General features: G+C 44.1%; 2 protein-coding genes across 2 annotated transcripts in view; one reads left to right on the forward strand and one right to left on the reverse strand.

Annotated features, from left to right (window-relative positions):
• Positions 1-2708, forward strand: part of LOC109465062 (neurocan core protein-like) — a 3341-nt gene extending 633 nt beyond the window's left edge. The window contains exons 3-6 of the mRNA XM_019762204.1: positions 111-224; positions 354-464; positions 1176-1601; positions 2599-2708. Of these exons, the coding sequence (XP_019617763.1) occupies positions 111-224; positions 354-464; positions 1176-1601; positions 2599-2708 (761 nt within the window). The remainder of the gene's footprint in view (positions 1-110; positions 225-353; positions 465-1175; positions 1602-2598) is intronic.
• Positions 2709-6863: 4155 nt separating this feature from the next.
• Positions 6864-15794, reverse strand: LOC109465085 (polycystic kidney disease protein 1-like 2). The gene is made up of 17 exons (XM_019762228.1): positions 15697-15794; positions 15181-15410; positions 14626-14765; positions 14185-14297; positions 13471-13701; positions 13028-13195; positions 12490-12650; positions 11813-12011; positions 11592-11705; positions 11292-11390; positions 10809-11009; positions 9928-10152; positions 9591-9765; positions 8824-9450; positions 8175-8315; positions 7653-7733; positions 6864-7261 (listed from the first exon to the last, which is right to left on the reverse strand). Exons 2-17 carry the CDS (start codon positions 15363-15365, stop codon positions 6864-6866), a joined length of 3258 nt encoding a protein of 1085 aa, XP_019617787.1. The 5' UTR covers positions 15366-15410; positions 15697-15794.
• Positions 15795-16691: the final 897 nt, after the last annotated feature.

Here is a 16691-nt window from a genome sequence, read left to right on the forward strand (position 1 = left end):
ATGAAAGTGAATAGTTATGAAATATTTTTCACCTAATTGTCTCTGTCTTAATGGTACATTTATTTGTTTTCATATAATATACGGGTGAAATTTATTTCTTTATCCCACAGACATAGATGAGTGTGCCACAAACCCATGCAAACATCACGGACGCTGTGAGAACAAAGATGGTGGATACACATGTATCTGCTCAGCTGGGTGGACTGGACAGAACTGTCAGCAAGGTGAGTTCATTGTGTATTGAGTATATACTATTAAATAGATTTTTATACTAAATTTTGTTGTTTTTACAGTCTCTGTCTTAATGATAAAATCAATTGAATATGGTTGACATTTCCTTCTTTATCCCACAGACATAGATGAGTGTGCCACAAACCCTTGCCAACAGGGACGCTGTGAGAACCAAGATGGCGGATACACATGTACCTGCTCATCTGGATGGACTAGAAAGAACCGTCAGCAAGGTAAGTTCGTTGTGTAGCACCATTAACTTAGCGCAGTATATCCTATTACGTAGATTTTCATACGATTTTTTTTTGTTTTACAGAGCCCTGGGTTTAGAAAATTGATTTTAAGAATGTAATTATAATCTCCTAACATGCATACGCAAACTTACAGTTTTGACTACAGCCCAAGTCAAAGACTGTTTAGAAGATAATGGGGAAACGTACCGCGGAACAGTCTCTGTGACCAAAACAGGCAGGACGTGTCAACGCTGGGACAGTCAGAGACCTCATCGACACACTAGGACTGCTGCTAACCACCCTTCATCCGGATTGGAACAGAACTACTGCCGGAATCCGGACGGCGGACATACCCTCTGGTGCTACACCACGGACCCCAACAAAAGATATGAGTTTTGTGATGTGCCACACTGTGATGGAAAACATGGTAAGGTTTTGAGTGTTTTTAATACAGTTCTATGATTACATACCTTTGACAAATGATCTTTATTTGTGACACCAAATAGCAAACCTTACAGCAGAGATGTATGGCATCATGTAAGTAACATGTCCACACATTGTGTCATCATACGTTACGTTCACCTGGCATACGTGACGTATTGACCAAAAACGTGACGTATTGACCCCAAAACGTGCCACGAAAATGATGCTATAGTGTATTTAGCACAAGTGCAGGCAGCTGAAATAATAACCTTATTCATTCTGAAATAGGTTGTCCGGACGGGTACGTTTACCATCAACCTAGTCACCTGTGCTTCAAGGCCTTCAACTACAGGGCAACGTACAACAGTGCAGTCAGGAGGTGTTCTGTAGACGGGGGGACCCTTGCCATGCCCCGGGACACTGCAACCAACAACTTCCTCATCGATCTGAAAAATACCGTCGACAAGAACGCTGAGTTCCGTTTTGGACTGACTGATCGCCACCAGGAGGGAGTTTGGATGTGGGACGATAACGTTCCTCTGGGCGACTTCAGAGCTTGGGGCCCAAAACAACCTGACAACTGGTATAAGGCAAAGGGGGAGGATTGTGCCGAGTACTTATACGAAAGCTGGAGCTCGTCCCGAAAGAACAAATGGAACGATGGAAGATGTACGTTCGCCGACAGGAAGTTCATCTGCCAAGTTTCTCCATCAGGTCAGTTTCAAAATATTGACGTTTGCGTGCTTTACGTTGCATGTGACATAAATTAAGCAAAAAATGTCACATATTTCTCTCCGTATTTTTGGAACAGATATGTATCATCAAATAACGTATGTCAAGTCTCTCCCTCAGGTGAGCTTTAAAATGTTGACCCCAAAACGTGACGTTGATAACGTCCGCATTTTTGACACGAAAATGATGCTATATGGCTATTAATCTTTTCCAAAAATTTATGTCACATGCAACGTAAAACACGTCACGTCCGACCTATTACAGACACGTCACACTTTAGCCTCCTTCGCAGTCTTGTTGGGCGCCGGCGTTATTTTTTCTGTGAGCGACGCGAGTAATATGCCACCGAGGACGATTTTGCCGCCGAGGTAGTTTTGCCACGGAGAGAAGGTTTCACGCGGCAAAAGCTCCCTCGGCAGCAAATCGTCCCTCGCGGCCGCATATTACTCGCGTCGCTCACAGAAAATCATAATGGGTGGTCCAATGTCCATTTGACCATGTTGTTAGTTAGGGTCAGAAACCATCCAAACATGTACGTACTGTAGAGCAGCACCTGAGTACAGCCATATTTGCCACCATGTCTATGACCAAAGGTTTGGTAACCAGGCTACATGTACATGACATTACTCTCTGGAGGATTTTTCCAGCCTGTCCAATATAAACAACCCCCTCCTGAGATTGTTGAGATTGATACACCAGCTATCCTCAGGGGCATGGAAGTCCCAATAAACTAGGATGGCACTCAGGCATATAATGCTAACCTACAAACAGAGCACAACAACCCACTGTACAAAAAATGGCAAATGACAACCTTGCTCCTAACACATTTAAAGAATGCTGCTTTCTGTTTGCATCCCTATGATTTAATAGAACTACAGTGTCATCGAAGCTTTTTGTGATTTCTTGGCAGAGAATCATAAAAAAACAGTGATGAACATTTATTTTTTTTTCTAATCATCAGTATCCTCTCTACTACCAGGCCAGCCCGGGGAAGGCAAGCTGAAAGTCCAGGGATCAGGGCTGAAAGCCATGGCTGGAGGCCTGGGTACATACTATACCAACTTCAAGAAAGGGGAAGGTAAGGAATAGTAGAATGCGGCCTTATATTAAAATTAATCCCAAACCTTTGGCATCATTTAGATGTTACTAATCAAAAGCTTATTATTAGTTACTAATTAAAAGCTTGTTACAGCCCGGCAATGCCCAAGTGGATGGAGTGAGTATAACAACCACTGCTACAAGTTCATGACAAACAGAGTGGACTGGAACACAGCGAAGTCACGATGTAAAGCATCGGGCGCAGATCTTGTTTCGATTCATAGCCGTGAGGAGAACGAGTTTGTCAAACGTCTCATCACTAACGGTAGGTAATTAACAGCTCCTGGGTGTCAATAATCAATTCATTTCCTTTTTAGGACATTTCTCACGACCTCATGCCCATACATTCACAGAATGAAAAAAAATCATAACGAATAAAGAATTATAAATTTTTCAAAAATAAATACTCATTTAAAAAATCACATCCCTTGATCACAGAGGTTATTCTAACATTTTCTTATCAATTATGCAAATAAGGTCCTAATTTGAATATGTTCTCTTTAATGATGTTATGCAAATGAGGTCTTGATTTGAATACGTGCTGTTTAATGACGTTCATCTTCACTTTACTTCCGAATACCTCAAGTATGAAATTCCCGGTAGTTACCGCTATAGAATTATAGTATTTTCTCGTTGGTTTTGCACATGAAGTTAATTCAAAATATATCCATATACATAACTAATATCAATAATACATACGTCACTGACGCGATGATCTCCACACCTAGCTTTACATGTAGAGAAGCTGAAGGTGTAATACTTGTTTGAGTAAATGAGTTGTAATAATTCTTGGAGTTTGTACATTTGGTTTAATCAAACAATGCCAGTCACCATGGTGAACTCAGGCACGAGAGCAGGTCTTAGGAAGAAAACTAAACGGCGGAAAATCTCCCAAATTATGTTTCCCTTCCTAATATGGTACTTGTATACATGACAAGGAGTCATCACGGTTTTCCTCTGATTTTAGCTGGCAGTTTTCATCTGAGTCAAGCAATCGTCTACATAGGATTGCACAAGAAGCGTGGGCGATGGGTGTGGTCTGATGGATCCAGACATTCCTACTCGAACTGGGCTCCTGGTGAACCGAACCACCTATCTTTCTTGAGTTTTGACTGGAGTTTCTGTTCTGCTATGTACGCAAAGGTGTGTGCTTCTAGTTTTTTCTTTAAGAAAGGCTATACTCAATTGATTATATTGGACATCTCTTGGGCACCCAAAACTGCATTAACTGATATACGCATGCGTCGACGAAAGTTATACATCTAAGTAATGATATACACAGGAAATTGTTACTCAAGAAACTGGATAGGTTTTGAAAACTATCAGACGTTCTGGTATCCTTCACAACTGTTTATCAGTGACTAACGAAATCACTAGTTCAACAGGTATTTAATATTCAGAAACTATGAAAATATCTTTAGACTTCAAGGTTTCTGAATAAATATAATTTCAACCAGTTATTCCGTTAGACACTGACGAAAAGTAGTGGATATTACTTGAAACGTTTTCAAAACCATTCCAGTGACCTGAGTAACAATTCAAGCTTAAAAAGATTACCTCCATTATGAGCGGCACTTTCACCAGACGAATATTCATCGATGTGGGCAAAGTCGATAGAGAAATGGAGAAGGGTGCTGTTATATTCACTAGATATGATTAGGGTGGACTTTAACTTGTAAATTGTATGTATTGTTTCCAACAGACCGGCAGGCTTTGGATCTTTGGACATCACAATGAAAAGGGACAGTGGGCGGATCAACAGTGTTCCGGTGGCCCAGGATCTCCGTACATCTGCAAAGCTCCAAAATAAGAATGTAACTGACAGGAACCTATAATGGATCTCTCTGACAAATCCAGCCTTGCACCTCCAAATTTGAAGAAAAGAAACGTTTTGTAGTTCCATAAGTATCATTTTTCACCTTTAATCCTTAGAAAATAAAAGAGAGTAAGAGGAAGGGAAGGAAATGATGAAACAAAGAAAAGATGTAAAAGGAAAGGAACGTTGGTTAAAAGTTCCAAGTCACCAAAGAGCACTATGAAGTTTAATATTTGAGATTTAGTATCACTGTATGGTCAATATTGTTTTCACAATAAAGTATCTTAAAATGCAATGCTTCGGTTTGTTGCCTGACAAAATAGTACTAAGTAGGTTGAGTTAATCGGAAAAAAAGAGGCCACAAAAATTCAATTTATTGGTTCACGGATAGAAAATATAAAAATATTGGTGAACTGGAAAATCAACATAAAATCACCCTGAAGGTCAACTTATATATTACATGTGTTGCTCGTATCTAAAACATTTGACATTGTTATGATATTGCATATTCATCTTGATTATATTGGTTAACGCCTCCACGGTTAATTGTCAATGTTAGTTGAGTCCCAATCCCACACTTTCTTAAATAAAGTAACTGACATTCGCATACAAATATTCAAAAGATGAGTTGTTACCAGTATTGGTTTGGCGTCTCTGGGGGAACTGTGCGCCTCCATGGTAACGCATAATATTGTTCTGTACTATTGCTATTTCACGCAAACTGTTTCAGTCTCACTTATAGGTGACTCTCATTTGCCCCGATGCATTTAAAAAATGCAGAAAACTGAAGGTTTTGTGTATGTGTTACTCAGGCGCAGGACCCAAATAGTTTTAATTTTATTCATCAGCTTGGTAGCAACATCAGCTGATGCTACGCTCCACACATTTCAAAATATATAAGACAACATCAAAATATAAGAAACGATTATATTAAATTCAATTTCTACCATAATCTTAAAGTAAATAAATTTCTACGTACAGACGGCACAAAAAACAATAAATAGTATAATATACACTCTGATCCTGCGTCAGGCACGTTGGAAATTTTTCTGAACTTGTTGGAAATATTACACCAAAGAGGGGAGAGGGAGGTCATACGTCATATCCGTAATATTTAATAGGCATTATGGGAAGTGTGAAATTCATGAATTAGATGTTGTTACCAGCAAGTGACACGATATAGATACTTTACACGATATAGATAGACAGAAGTTTTAGATGCTTTTGAAGTTCAATCTTATTCCGCTAGATGGCGCAACCTTCAAGTGTATCAAAATATGACAGATGGGAATGGGGCAGTTGTCTTGGCTGTCATTGTGGGAAAATGTCCTTTGGGGCATGTTATCATTGCCTCGGTGTCTTTTTAACAATTGTGTGATTAACAATTAAGCAGCGTAGAGACAAAACTACGTCTCTTTTCTTTCCAGAGACAATATACGTGGGGCAACTATCGTTTGTTTCAGTTTCAGAAGCAGCAACAAAGAATAGCCATTACAATACGACAGATAAGTTCACACAAACTTCATGTTCAAAAGGGTAGACACAACTGCACTACTTTGCAGCAAAGAATTTGCTATTATTATTAATGTAACATTTCTGAGATAGTAGACGGGACTGCTATTTTAAAATTTCTTATACTTACATCAGATATGCCGTTGCTTGTCCGTAAATTTTCCTTGATTGTATTGGTTTCCAGTACATTTAAAGCCATGTCCTCTGATCTACATTTCTATGATATCAACTATGTAATGGATTAAAAGGTAAACTCAAAAAGAGTTGCATAGATATAAGCCTTGCAAATCAAAGGTGTTAATAGCAGTGTACAGCCGTACAATTTATGTGCTAATAATTCACTTACAAGTGATCTCAAACCAGCCTGGCTCAGTACCAGTAAAATCAAGTAAAGCTCATAATGTCCTCATTCTAAATACAAAGGCTAATACCAGTATTGTACAGCCGTACAGTCTACCACAGGTACGCCTTAGTTACAAGTTATCTCATGTCGAGCCTTCTCATAAAACTATTTCTCGAGTCATCTGCGTGAACTTGTCCAAAACACTCGATCGTCTACTCTCTATTAAATGTTAACAATACTTTAGGAATATCGATTTTTCTACAATGCTCCCGTGTATGAAGTAAGTATATAGGTTTTGTACAAGCCTATACAGATCATTTCTCTCTTTACTATGTTATCTAAATCCTATAAAGAAAGTGACATCCGTCCTCTATTCTATTCAAATTACAACATTTACATAATCTTAGTTCCAGTACTACTATTGTACAGCCGTACAATATGGGTTCATCAGAAGTGGTTTTGTATCCAGTCTGATCTAGACCTGTGTCTCAGCTGTATGGGTCTGACCAAAACACTCGTTACCCTCATCGCAGTTGCAGTAGTGCAGAGTGTTACGCGCTGGAGGTACGGCGACCCTGGCCTCGCGAGCGGCCTTGGCGAGCCTGTTCTTCCGCTGCTTTGCCGCCGCGACCTTGCCCCGCCCATTCTCCCCCATCATGGCGGAGGTCGCGCTGACGAACACGCCTGCCGTGAAGCTGAGCATCAGGTACAGGATCGTGAAGCCGGACGCGAAGAGGAACAGCGGCCCCACCAACTCGCTCGGCGTGGCGAGCACGTCATAGCTGACCTCTCCCCACGGCAGGAACGTCAGGCCGACTGTGGCGGCGGACAGGGACCGGAAGGTCTCCACGTACGGACAGAAAAGGAGATAGCCTGGGAAGACAAACAATGGGAGAGTGTGACAAGTGAGCAAAATCACACTAGTAACGGATCGAATGCTGGCATGTACCTACATCACATCAGGTAGTAGGAATACAATGCAGAATGAAATATGAAGGTCCCTTTGTTGCGTTAGGATAAGAATAGAATGGCAATGGGACGTCACAACAGAAATGTGTTGTCTGGTCATGGTTTATTTAATTACAACGCCTCGAAACCCCTCGAGGAAATTTTAAAAAAAGCACATGTTTTCAAAACTATAGTTGTAAAGACTGCTAATAGTCCATCAACTTGCCACCAGAACAATGGAAAGTTCCAAAATAAACTGTAGGCCTAGGATCGCAAGATTTTAGTAGTGAGGACTACGTTTAGATTACCAACTCACCTAACATACTGAAGCCCATGACGGTCAGGATAAAGATGGCCAGGCTGCCCAGCAGCTGCATGCGGATGTTGATGAGGGTATCTGGAAAAGAGACAAATACAAATAAGACACAGCAGTCCACCGAGGCCTACTGACATCATTGCGGCCGCTAACATACATGACTGCCAGCTCCCTATCAGTACTCACCCAGATACGTGCGAACCCGGGCGCTGACCCTCCCCTATCAGTACTCACCCAGATACGTGCGAACCCGGGCGCTGACCCTCCCCTATCAGTACTCACCCAGATACGTGCGAACCCGGGCGCTGACCCTCCCCTATCAGTACTCACCCAGATACGTGTGAACCCAGGCGCTGACCCTCCCCTATCAGTACTCACCCAGATACGTGCGAACCCGGGCGCTGACCCTCCCCTATCAGTACTCACCCAGATACGTGCGAACCCGGGCGCTGACCCTCCCCTATCAGTACTCACCCAGATACCTGCGAACCCGGGCGCTGACCCTCCCCTATCAGTACTTACCCAGATACGTGCGTACCCGGGCGCTGACCCTCAGCAGGCTGCAGATCTTCACCAGGTTCAGCCAGATCACCATGGCGACGGCGGCGGTGAACTGGTCAGTCCAGAAGGCCACATCGGTCAGGTCCACGAAACTGCGTTGTTCTGTATATAAAACGTTACATAATTAGCCAGGTTATTACATTTCCCAAGCATAATAAATAGTGCTTTTAATTTGCCATTGCTTGGGATGGATTTCGAGTAACTTTCCAACGAATTTGAGGAAATGGACGAGTTTGTGGCCTTTCAATTCAGAAAGATCCTGGAAATCCCTCCCCAGCAAAGCCAGATTAAAAAGGCCTAATCTTTATGGTTGGCAAATGTAGATCAATGACATCGCCTAATTTAATTATCATCTAAGTAGCTGTCATCACGGAGCAAGTTTAAATGTTGCGAAATCCCAGAACTATGACGGACTTATGTGAAACAAGCGAGTACTTGGTTTTGGTATCTATTTAGCATAGTATAGTAGGCTTTTCATTTTTTTTGTGTTGCTTTCCTTTAAGTTGTCCAAAAACTGTTCCTTCAAACAACATTCTCATCATAATAACTCAAGCAGAAATGCAATTATAGTTATAATGTAAGCATAGAATATAGAGGGCAAACTACGCACCCTTTTTCAGTTCTTGACTGATGAGCGACTTTGCTTTGCCCGCGAACGCGTCCTTCGACGCCATGGCCCCGATGACGTAGAGTGAAGTTACGACCGACGCGACTTCCACGATAGTCCAGACCTGGAGTATGAAGGACCTTCCTTCCTGACGCGCGTTCTTCACCAGCCGGATGATGACGTACAGGAGGCAGGCGACGAACACTGACTTGGCCACAAAAAGGATATTGGGGGCCATGCCCTGCGCGGTCAGCGGAAATGTGGACACTTTGAGGGTCACGATCGCCCCTGCTGACGGCGGGAACTCGAAAAGCACGCACACTGTGCTAAACAGGTTGGCGTTGACGTGGTAGAGGGTCAGGTCCAACACGAGAGCGGTCGTGTACGGGTCGATCCAGCGGTTTGCCTTCAGGATCCTCAGCGTTTCCATCATTTCTGCTTGCATCTCGCCGAGGTTGACGCGGTAGCCGGGTCCGCCGTACGAGCCCATCATCCCGTGGACAACGTGAATGAATGTCTCGGGGGAAGACTCCGGGAAGGACGCGGCTGCCTCACCTGCTATCCCGCTGACGTATGGCATCACGCACGTCTTGTTGGCGTGAAGAGCCGGCTTTGCAACGTCGCACATGCCTGAGGAAAAAAAAACAGGTAAATTACTAACAAAACTAAACTATGCAAATTACATTTTTTTTTAAATTCTAATTCATAGATTATTTTACCAATTGACTGAGAAGAAACTGTTGATTGGCGTATTGATTGGTTAATTGTACCTGTGCGAGCCCTGAACTGCCCGAGGCGGACCGGTCCGACACGGTAGGCAGGCATGCCGCTGATGAACATACTGTCCCTCCAGTCCAGCGCGTCGCCGTTATACTGATGTGTCGGGTACAGCTTACGCGCGAAGGCACCTTCAAGCCAGGGCAGCACATCCTTCTGTGTCTTGACCTGCAACAAAAGGGCTTCGTTAGTGCAAAAGATGCTGCACTAGATTGAGAAATGCTTTGTGCAGAAAGCATCTGAAAAAAAAATCTGTCTCAGACTACAAAAATGAAGGTGAAGAGAAGGCCACAAGGACCAACAGAGGGAAGGAAATACAAGCGATCGTACCAAGTTAGTGCCGTTGGAGAACCCAGCTTTGAGCCCTTGGTTGATGGCAGGAGCGGAAGGACTCCACACCTCATGGACCATCAGGATGGCAGCAGTGATGATGATGATACCCAGAATGCACTGCCTGCCGTTATTGGTAAGCTGCAGCCAGTTCTTCCTCTCAGCGCGCTGCTGTTTCAGCTGCGCATGCTCTGTCTCCTCCAGCTCTGACCAGCCGGTCAGCGGCTCGGCGGGGAGGGTCTCTGCAAAAAATGTGATCAAAACGTTAAACAACACCTAATTATAGTCTTTATCAATGTATTTTTCTTTGCGCGTGACGCAGCAGTCACCCTGTTCATCTCCTGGAAGAACCAGACCTGTGTCAGTGTAGGAGAGTCACACCTTCAGCATGTAAACTAGTAACGGCAAGGCGACCATGGCCGCTGTGACCATTAAAACTCAGACACGCCCATTAATAAGAATTACGGTACACGTCCAACCAGTGTGTGAGTAAGAGGGCGAGCTACTAGTGGGGATAGGTACATAATTTTTACTTCAATGTGCAATACTTGCCTTCGACAGGCTGGCGTTTTCCTGCCTCAACATCCTCGTCCTTGTCCTTGTCGTCGGTGTCGCTCTTCTTCGCGCGACAAGCACAGGGGATTGAGGTCCCGAAGGCCAAAATAACAGCCTCCAGAAAAATTAAAAACAAATAAAAACAAACTTAATGAAACTCAGGTCAATGACAGCCTCCATGTAAAAACCCAAGGTACGAGATAAGGTGTGCCTTGAGCAAACTAAAGTATATAACTTAAGTAATAACATTGAACAAAAACACACTTCTCCCTGTGCTTCAATTTTGTAATAACAAAGATTAAAAAGTAGTTATCAAGCATTTTCACCTCTGCTGGTTGGAACACCACCATGGACTGTAGGAACGACAGTCCGAACGCTGTGAGCCACTGGGTGGACTTGTCCCTGCCCCACTCCATGCTGTACAGCATCAGGAAGAACCCCGAGGCCAGGGTGGTCAGGACCAGCAGCGTCCAGGCCACGTACACGGACCAGTAGGGCAGCTGCAGGCCGGAAGACGTCGGCACGCCCTGATGTGGATACGAGACGTTAATTTGAAGACTTACCAAAACTATGTAGCCTGATTGCCAACCTTCTAGTCTTGAGGGACCAAAGAGTAGCATATTTGGGTCTCTTGCTAGAAAGAATTAATATGATTTACATGGTTTCCATTTATCCCTATCTATCCATTAATCAACAGTTATGTGTATACCTATCTTTCTACCTATCTACCTATCTCTATCTGTTTATCTATCAAATTCGCATGTTTAAATGGCATGCTTGCCAACCACATAATGAGATTGAGACTTCACCTTTGGGCGGCATCGGCGGAAAATCTGCACGATGATGAAGTTGACAGGGAACACCTGGAGCGTGGTCCAGAGGCTCACCAACAGCGTCTCCGCAGTCAACTGTGTCCACAAAATCATCCGGTTACTTTTAACAAAATATACTATAACCACCATCCTTATTCAAGGCATCACTCAGTTGAGAATAGGGCAATACCGACATCCAACAACATGCCATACGTCCGTTGGGTCACGTGTCAACATTCGCTATGTTGGGTGGAAGTTTAACCTTACCACAGTGAAAGGCAACGGATGAACACGTACCTCGACGGATCCGATGGTGAGCACGACGCTGGATGCCCCCTGCCCGGCACCCCTGAACCACATGGCGCTGGTAATCATCTTACAGAACAGGAGGCAAACGCAGCACGACAGGCGCTATGGAATAAAACGGTTATTAATTTACGTAGTACTATACATGTGTCTGTATAAAGTGTAGTGATAAAATATTTCTCAGGGAAAAAATGGCCTGACACCGGTCCCACCTGCACGCGGGAGAAGTAGCTCTTGGGGCGTGACGTCACCACTGACAGCCAGACGTGCCCGTCCTTGAACTTCTCCCTCAGCTTGAGGCTGAAGCGCTGACCCAGGGAGACGTCCGTCTCCGCTGTGGGGGGCAGGGTCTTCTTGAGACAGCCGTCTCCGTGCTCCACCCCCAGCCAGTCGTTACACACGAACTGGGTTCTGCGAAAAACAATACAAAGGGTGTATTAGCAGACCAAGTGCCAGTGACAATGGCATGCCCAAATCAGGACAGAGAGATTTTACACGTTGTCTCGGTAGCTGCTTTCAAAAGTTATTCATGATAGAGGTGACATACATATACAATGTATTGCATAAAGAAGAAAGATAACACTGACACAAAACAATACAAAGGGTCTCTTAGAATCTTATATAATAGCAGCCCAAGTGCCGGTCTTTATGATAGAGGCCAGAAGCATATACAGTTTATCATATGGAGAAGAAAGATAATACTGACACATAACAATAAAAATGTCTCTCGCATATATCAGACAATGTACCGATGATTTTTCGGCGACGATATGTCACCTTCCGTCGTTTTAGATGAGACAAGTTCAATACTTTATGATCACTAATGAAAAAAAAAGACAATGCTCTTGTGTTTCACCAGGGATGAAGAAGTAAGTCAATAAAGAGGTACTTTTTGTTTGTATGCAGATCGGTGACCTCCACCCTCTCCAGGAACCAGGAGGCATGGCGACCCTCCCCCGAGTTGTCGTGCCACACCGTCAGGCTGGTCAGACCGCCCAGCTTCTGCGGGGTCGTCAAGAGGAACGTGTTCACGCCTCCGGTCTGGAAGGTCTGCAAAACGGAATGTGATAAAATGAATACTACACATAGTTCACAGGAAGGGTAACATGTCGTTCGGTGTATTTTTAGCCAATTGCCACCGTGGCGCGTGCTTGAGAAGCTGGTCTCCAGGTCTGTTACGCTGAAGGCCGCGGTTACACCGCACCGGCTTTACAGATACAGATACAGGTGGAGGATCTGCTAAATGAATTTGACGTAATCAATATTAAAATGCATTCATTGAGTTAGGACATCAGTTATAAGGAAAATGGAGTTTTGGCTTTACTTACAATGTTCTTAGTACAGAGAAAAGTACGAAATAGAGAAAGAAAGCTTAAAGGGACCAAGGGTAAGGGATTGATATTGAGAGGTGTGTTTGTATTACTAACCATGTCGTCCTGCTGAAACGACCTCGGGCCCGTGCTGCCCTTATCTCCTGTCAGGACGAAAACGACCTTGGACCGAGTCCCGGCTCCCCAGTCGTGCCCGGTGTCCACCCGCACCAGGAACCGGCTGCGATGGCGGCGGCGGTTGCCGTGCACGTTCTTGATACTCCACTGAGAAAACAAAGAGACTTAGGTCTTAGGTAAAACACACTAGGATTTCAAATACTACCCTGAAGCCGTGAATGGAGAGACGAAACCTGCTCAGTTGTTGTGGCCTGCTTTGGACACATGCTGAGGATATCAGAACACGGGGCAATAAAATTTGCTATACTAGGGTCCACCAAGTAGGAAGCTCATGATTGCAGCTATAGAATGTTACTTTGAGTCATAGAAGATGAACATTGGGAGAGCGAAAGAATATCTGACAATCACTGCAGGCATCTCACCTTCTGCTCGTCTGCCTTGTCCTTCCTGCGAGCGGGATATATCATGACGAAGTACATCCCCATCACCACCACCATGGTGGTCCACACGGCGTAGTTGTTGACCAGGTCCTGGAACTTGGAGAAGACGGTCTTGAAGTTGATCCTGTTGGGTTCGGTCCCCCCGGAGGTACCGAACCCCGTCAGGTGGTCACACAGGCAGACCGTGTGGGCCAGGGTGGAGGCGGGGCTCACCTGGAAAATAGTATTAATAGTTGCAACGATATACCTTTAGTTTACATTATGTACCTTCAGGAGTTTCCCAACCCCCTCCATGCATGCTAATCTCCTAGCAGCTTCGGTGGGGCAGCGGGCCTATGTTGGCCGCCTGTATGCATTGGTGTCTGTATCTAACGTTCTTGGAACGAACGCTGGATACAGAGGGCCAATGCATACAGGCGGCTAACATAGGCCCGCTGCCCCATTGAATCTGCTTGGAGATTACCTCCATTCACCAAGAGTGTTGGAAAGACAAGATCGTGAAAGACACGTGGTATTTGTTTAAGGGAGTAGAGTCTAGGGCCCTGGACCGTGTAACATGAGGGACTTGCCGTAATGAAACAAGGGGCAAGATTCTTGCCTAGGTACTTAGGTAGGTGAGATGAACAAGGACTTCGAAAAAGCCCCATGTGGATAGCAGATTTACATTATTAGGAAAGGTACATTTTCGACTCTTACCCGGCAGCCGTCTCTTTTCCATGAGCCCAGCTCTGCGTCTATCCCGGGATCCCAGAACACGCAGTCCAGCCGCGTGATGTCCACCGAGTAGGGACATCCCTCTGGTGGACAGCCTGGACAGATAGAGAAACGGAACACAACGGGTATAGCCGTGGAAAATCCGGCTATACATGGATAACTACACCTGGTGCAACATCCATCCGTTACTTTACAGTGGGTACATTATAATCGGGAGAATAATCAGTTTGTATCATCCTGTAGGATTCTTTATATTATGAGATGTAAATACTGGGTTAGTTTTATCAATGTTTTCTGCACATAAGATGCAATATGTATCAAAACCCGGGCCCGTATTAGTGTCACATATTTTACAATTAGTCATAGATGGCTAGATGTCATGTGAAGAAAAAAACATTTTCACAACTAGTACCGGTAACTTACCGTCCACCTGCAGCCCTATGGTGTACTCCTCCGTCCCGTTGTCCCCTGCCGTGTCCGGCTGCAGTACCGTGTAGGTCATGTGGACGTCGCCGTGGGGCGGAACAGTCTTAGCGATGAAGTCATCCCAGGTAACCTCCTTCCTGTGTGCAAAGGCATAGATCGTACATGTACGTTATAACGTTATAGGCAAGCGGTCGAGTATTACTTTTGTATTCACCATAACATAATAAGAAAGACATCATCAAAAATATTATCCATAATTCTAGACGACTTCACATATTCAGCGAGAGATCATTGACAGACCATATATTAACATTTTGAAGGACTTAAACGATCAATCGTTGATATCCAACGTCGTCTTACAATTATCTCCTCATTATGATTTGTCTGAACCTTTTGTTTTGTCGCACATCGACTGACAAAAGATTCCATCCTCTGAGAATGTAGCCTGGGTGCCATCCTCCGTAGTTTCCTCCGGCTCCCTAATGTCACTGGCCTGGCTACTGGCGAAAACTACGGAGGATGGCACCCAGGCTAATGAAAATGGAACCTTACTTGAAGTCATAGTCCGTCTCGTTGGGAAAGTCTCCCAGCTTCCCGTACATGACGGCGCCCGGGTAGGGGGCCACCAGGCTGACCAACACACCGTAGGACTGGTTCCTCCTGGCGCTGAAGGTCCGGAACACCATGGTGTCGTTAGGGAACGGGGAGTACTTCACCAGGCGGGGGGCGGGGAACATGTCAGGGGCGTTCTTCAACACCACAGTGATGTCCTCCGACAGGTCCTGCAGTAGAACATATAAGGACTGCTGCTACACGTATTACCTACATCAATTTTTTTACAATCCTTAAATTTGTTTATCTGTGTTGTCCTTTCAAATGAGCAAACAGTGGTGTTTTGGGACACATAGAGACTGCTTTTGGATTCGAAGTTTTTCGGGATATCTCCTCAACAATTAAGTTGGTTGCCAAAATATGTGTTGGGGATTGACATACTTGTATAGCTCAGGCTAACGCCGACTTTTTTGTCTGACAAAAACCATTTGTTATAATCGTGGTAAAAGACACCACCTTGACTTTGAGGGTTCCTCTCCCCGGTTGCTTCAGCTCGATGTCCACGACCGACGACTTGATGTCCTTTGCGGACTCATCCCACACATACGGGTTCCGGTCATATCCAACGACCTACAATAAAACAACGGGTAGTTAGGATTTATGGATTCTGCTTATTGTGTGCCAGAGTGGCTTTTCTGAGCCGTCTTTAGGAAACAAACAAAAATACAACAGATAGTTCTCAATGTAAATTGATGAGCATTCATTCTTAGTTACCTTCACTTAACATAAACATCTTATGGTTAAGCATATACTCAATGCAACAATAATAGCTAATGATGCAATTACCACACTGTCGTATACCAACACATGCTCCTATAAAGACACCTTTTAACTAGAAAGGCCAATATTTGCTTTGGAGCAAATACAGCGATGGGTTTACCACATTTTACGACATGGCAGGGAAAGAATAAGAAACACAAGGGAAAACAATGATTTACATTGATATAACTATAATATGAAGTAACATACGACTAAAACAACAGTTGGATAGCTATTCCCTACTTTATTGGTTAGGATTTTTAATTGCATATTGCAAACTGTTGATTTTCAAAATAAAAATAACGTTCATGCCCCGCATTCCAATGCTGGAGCAGGAAAGCTTGAAATACCTACCAAAACACTTGAATACAGACATACTGTCAGTATGGAAATGCTCTGTGCAGGTGTTAATCAAGTTAAATCCCAACAGCCAATCAGCAAGAAATGCTCTGTGCAGGTGGAAATGCTCTGTGCAGGTGTTAATCAAGTTAAATCCCAACAGCCAATCAGCAAGAAATGCTCTGTGCAGGTGGAAATGCTCTGTGCAGGTGTTAATCAAGTTAAATCCCAACAGCCAATCAGCAAGAAGAATAGAGGAAAGCTGCATGCCTATTGGTTGATGCCCTGCATTCCATTGTGATGACTCATACCCAAACGTGGTAAACATGGCACACTAACACAGTAATACATTT

This window comes from Branchiostoma belcheri, unplaced genomic scaffold (genome assembly GCF_001625305.1).
Source record: "Branchiostoma belcheri isolate BF01 breed outbred unplaced genomic scaffold, Haploidv18h27 scaffold147, whole genome shotgun sequence".
Taxonomy (NCBI): domain Eukaryota; kingdom Metazoa; phylum Chordata; class Leptocardii; order Amphioxiformes; family Branchiostomatidae; genus Branchiostoma; species Branchiostoma belcheri.

Coding starts and splice junctions, on each gene's coding strand:
- LOC109465085 (XM_019762228.1), bottom strand. CDS start 15,365: ATGTTCCCCGCCCCCCGCCTGGTGAAGTACTCCCCGTTCCCTAACGAC. Junction 13,196..13,470: donor ACAAGGCAGACGAGCAGAAG/GTGAGATGCCTG, acceptor TTGTTTTCTCAG/TGGAGTATCAAGAACGTGCA. Junction 11,706..11,812: donor GCTACTTCTCCCGCGTGCAG/GTGGGACCGGTG, acceptor TTTATTCCATAG/CGCCTGTCGTGCTGCGTTTG.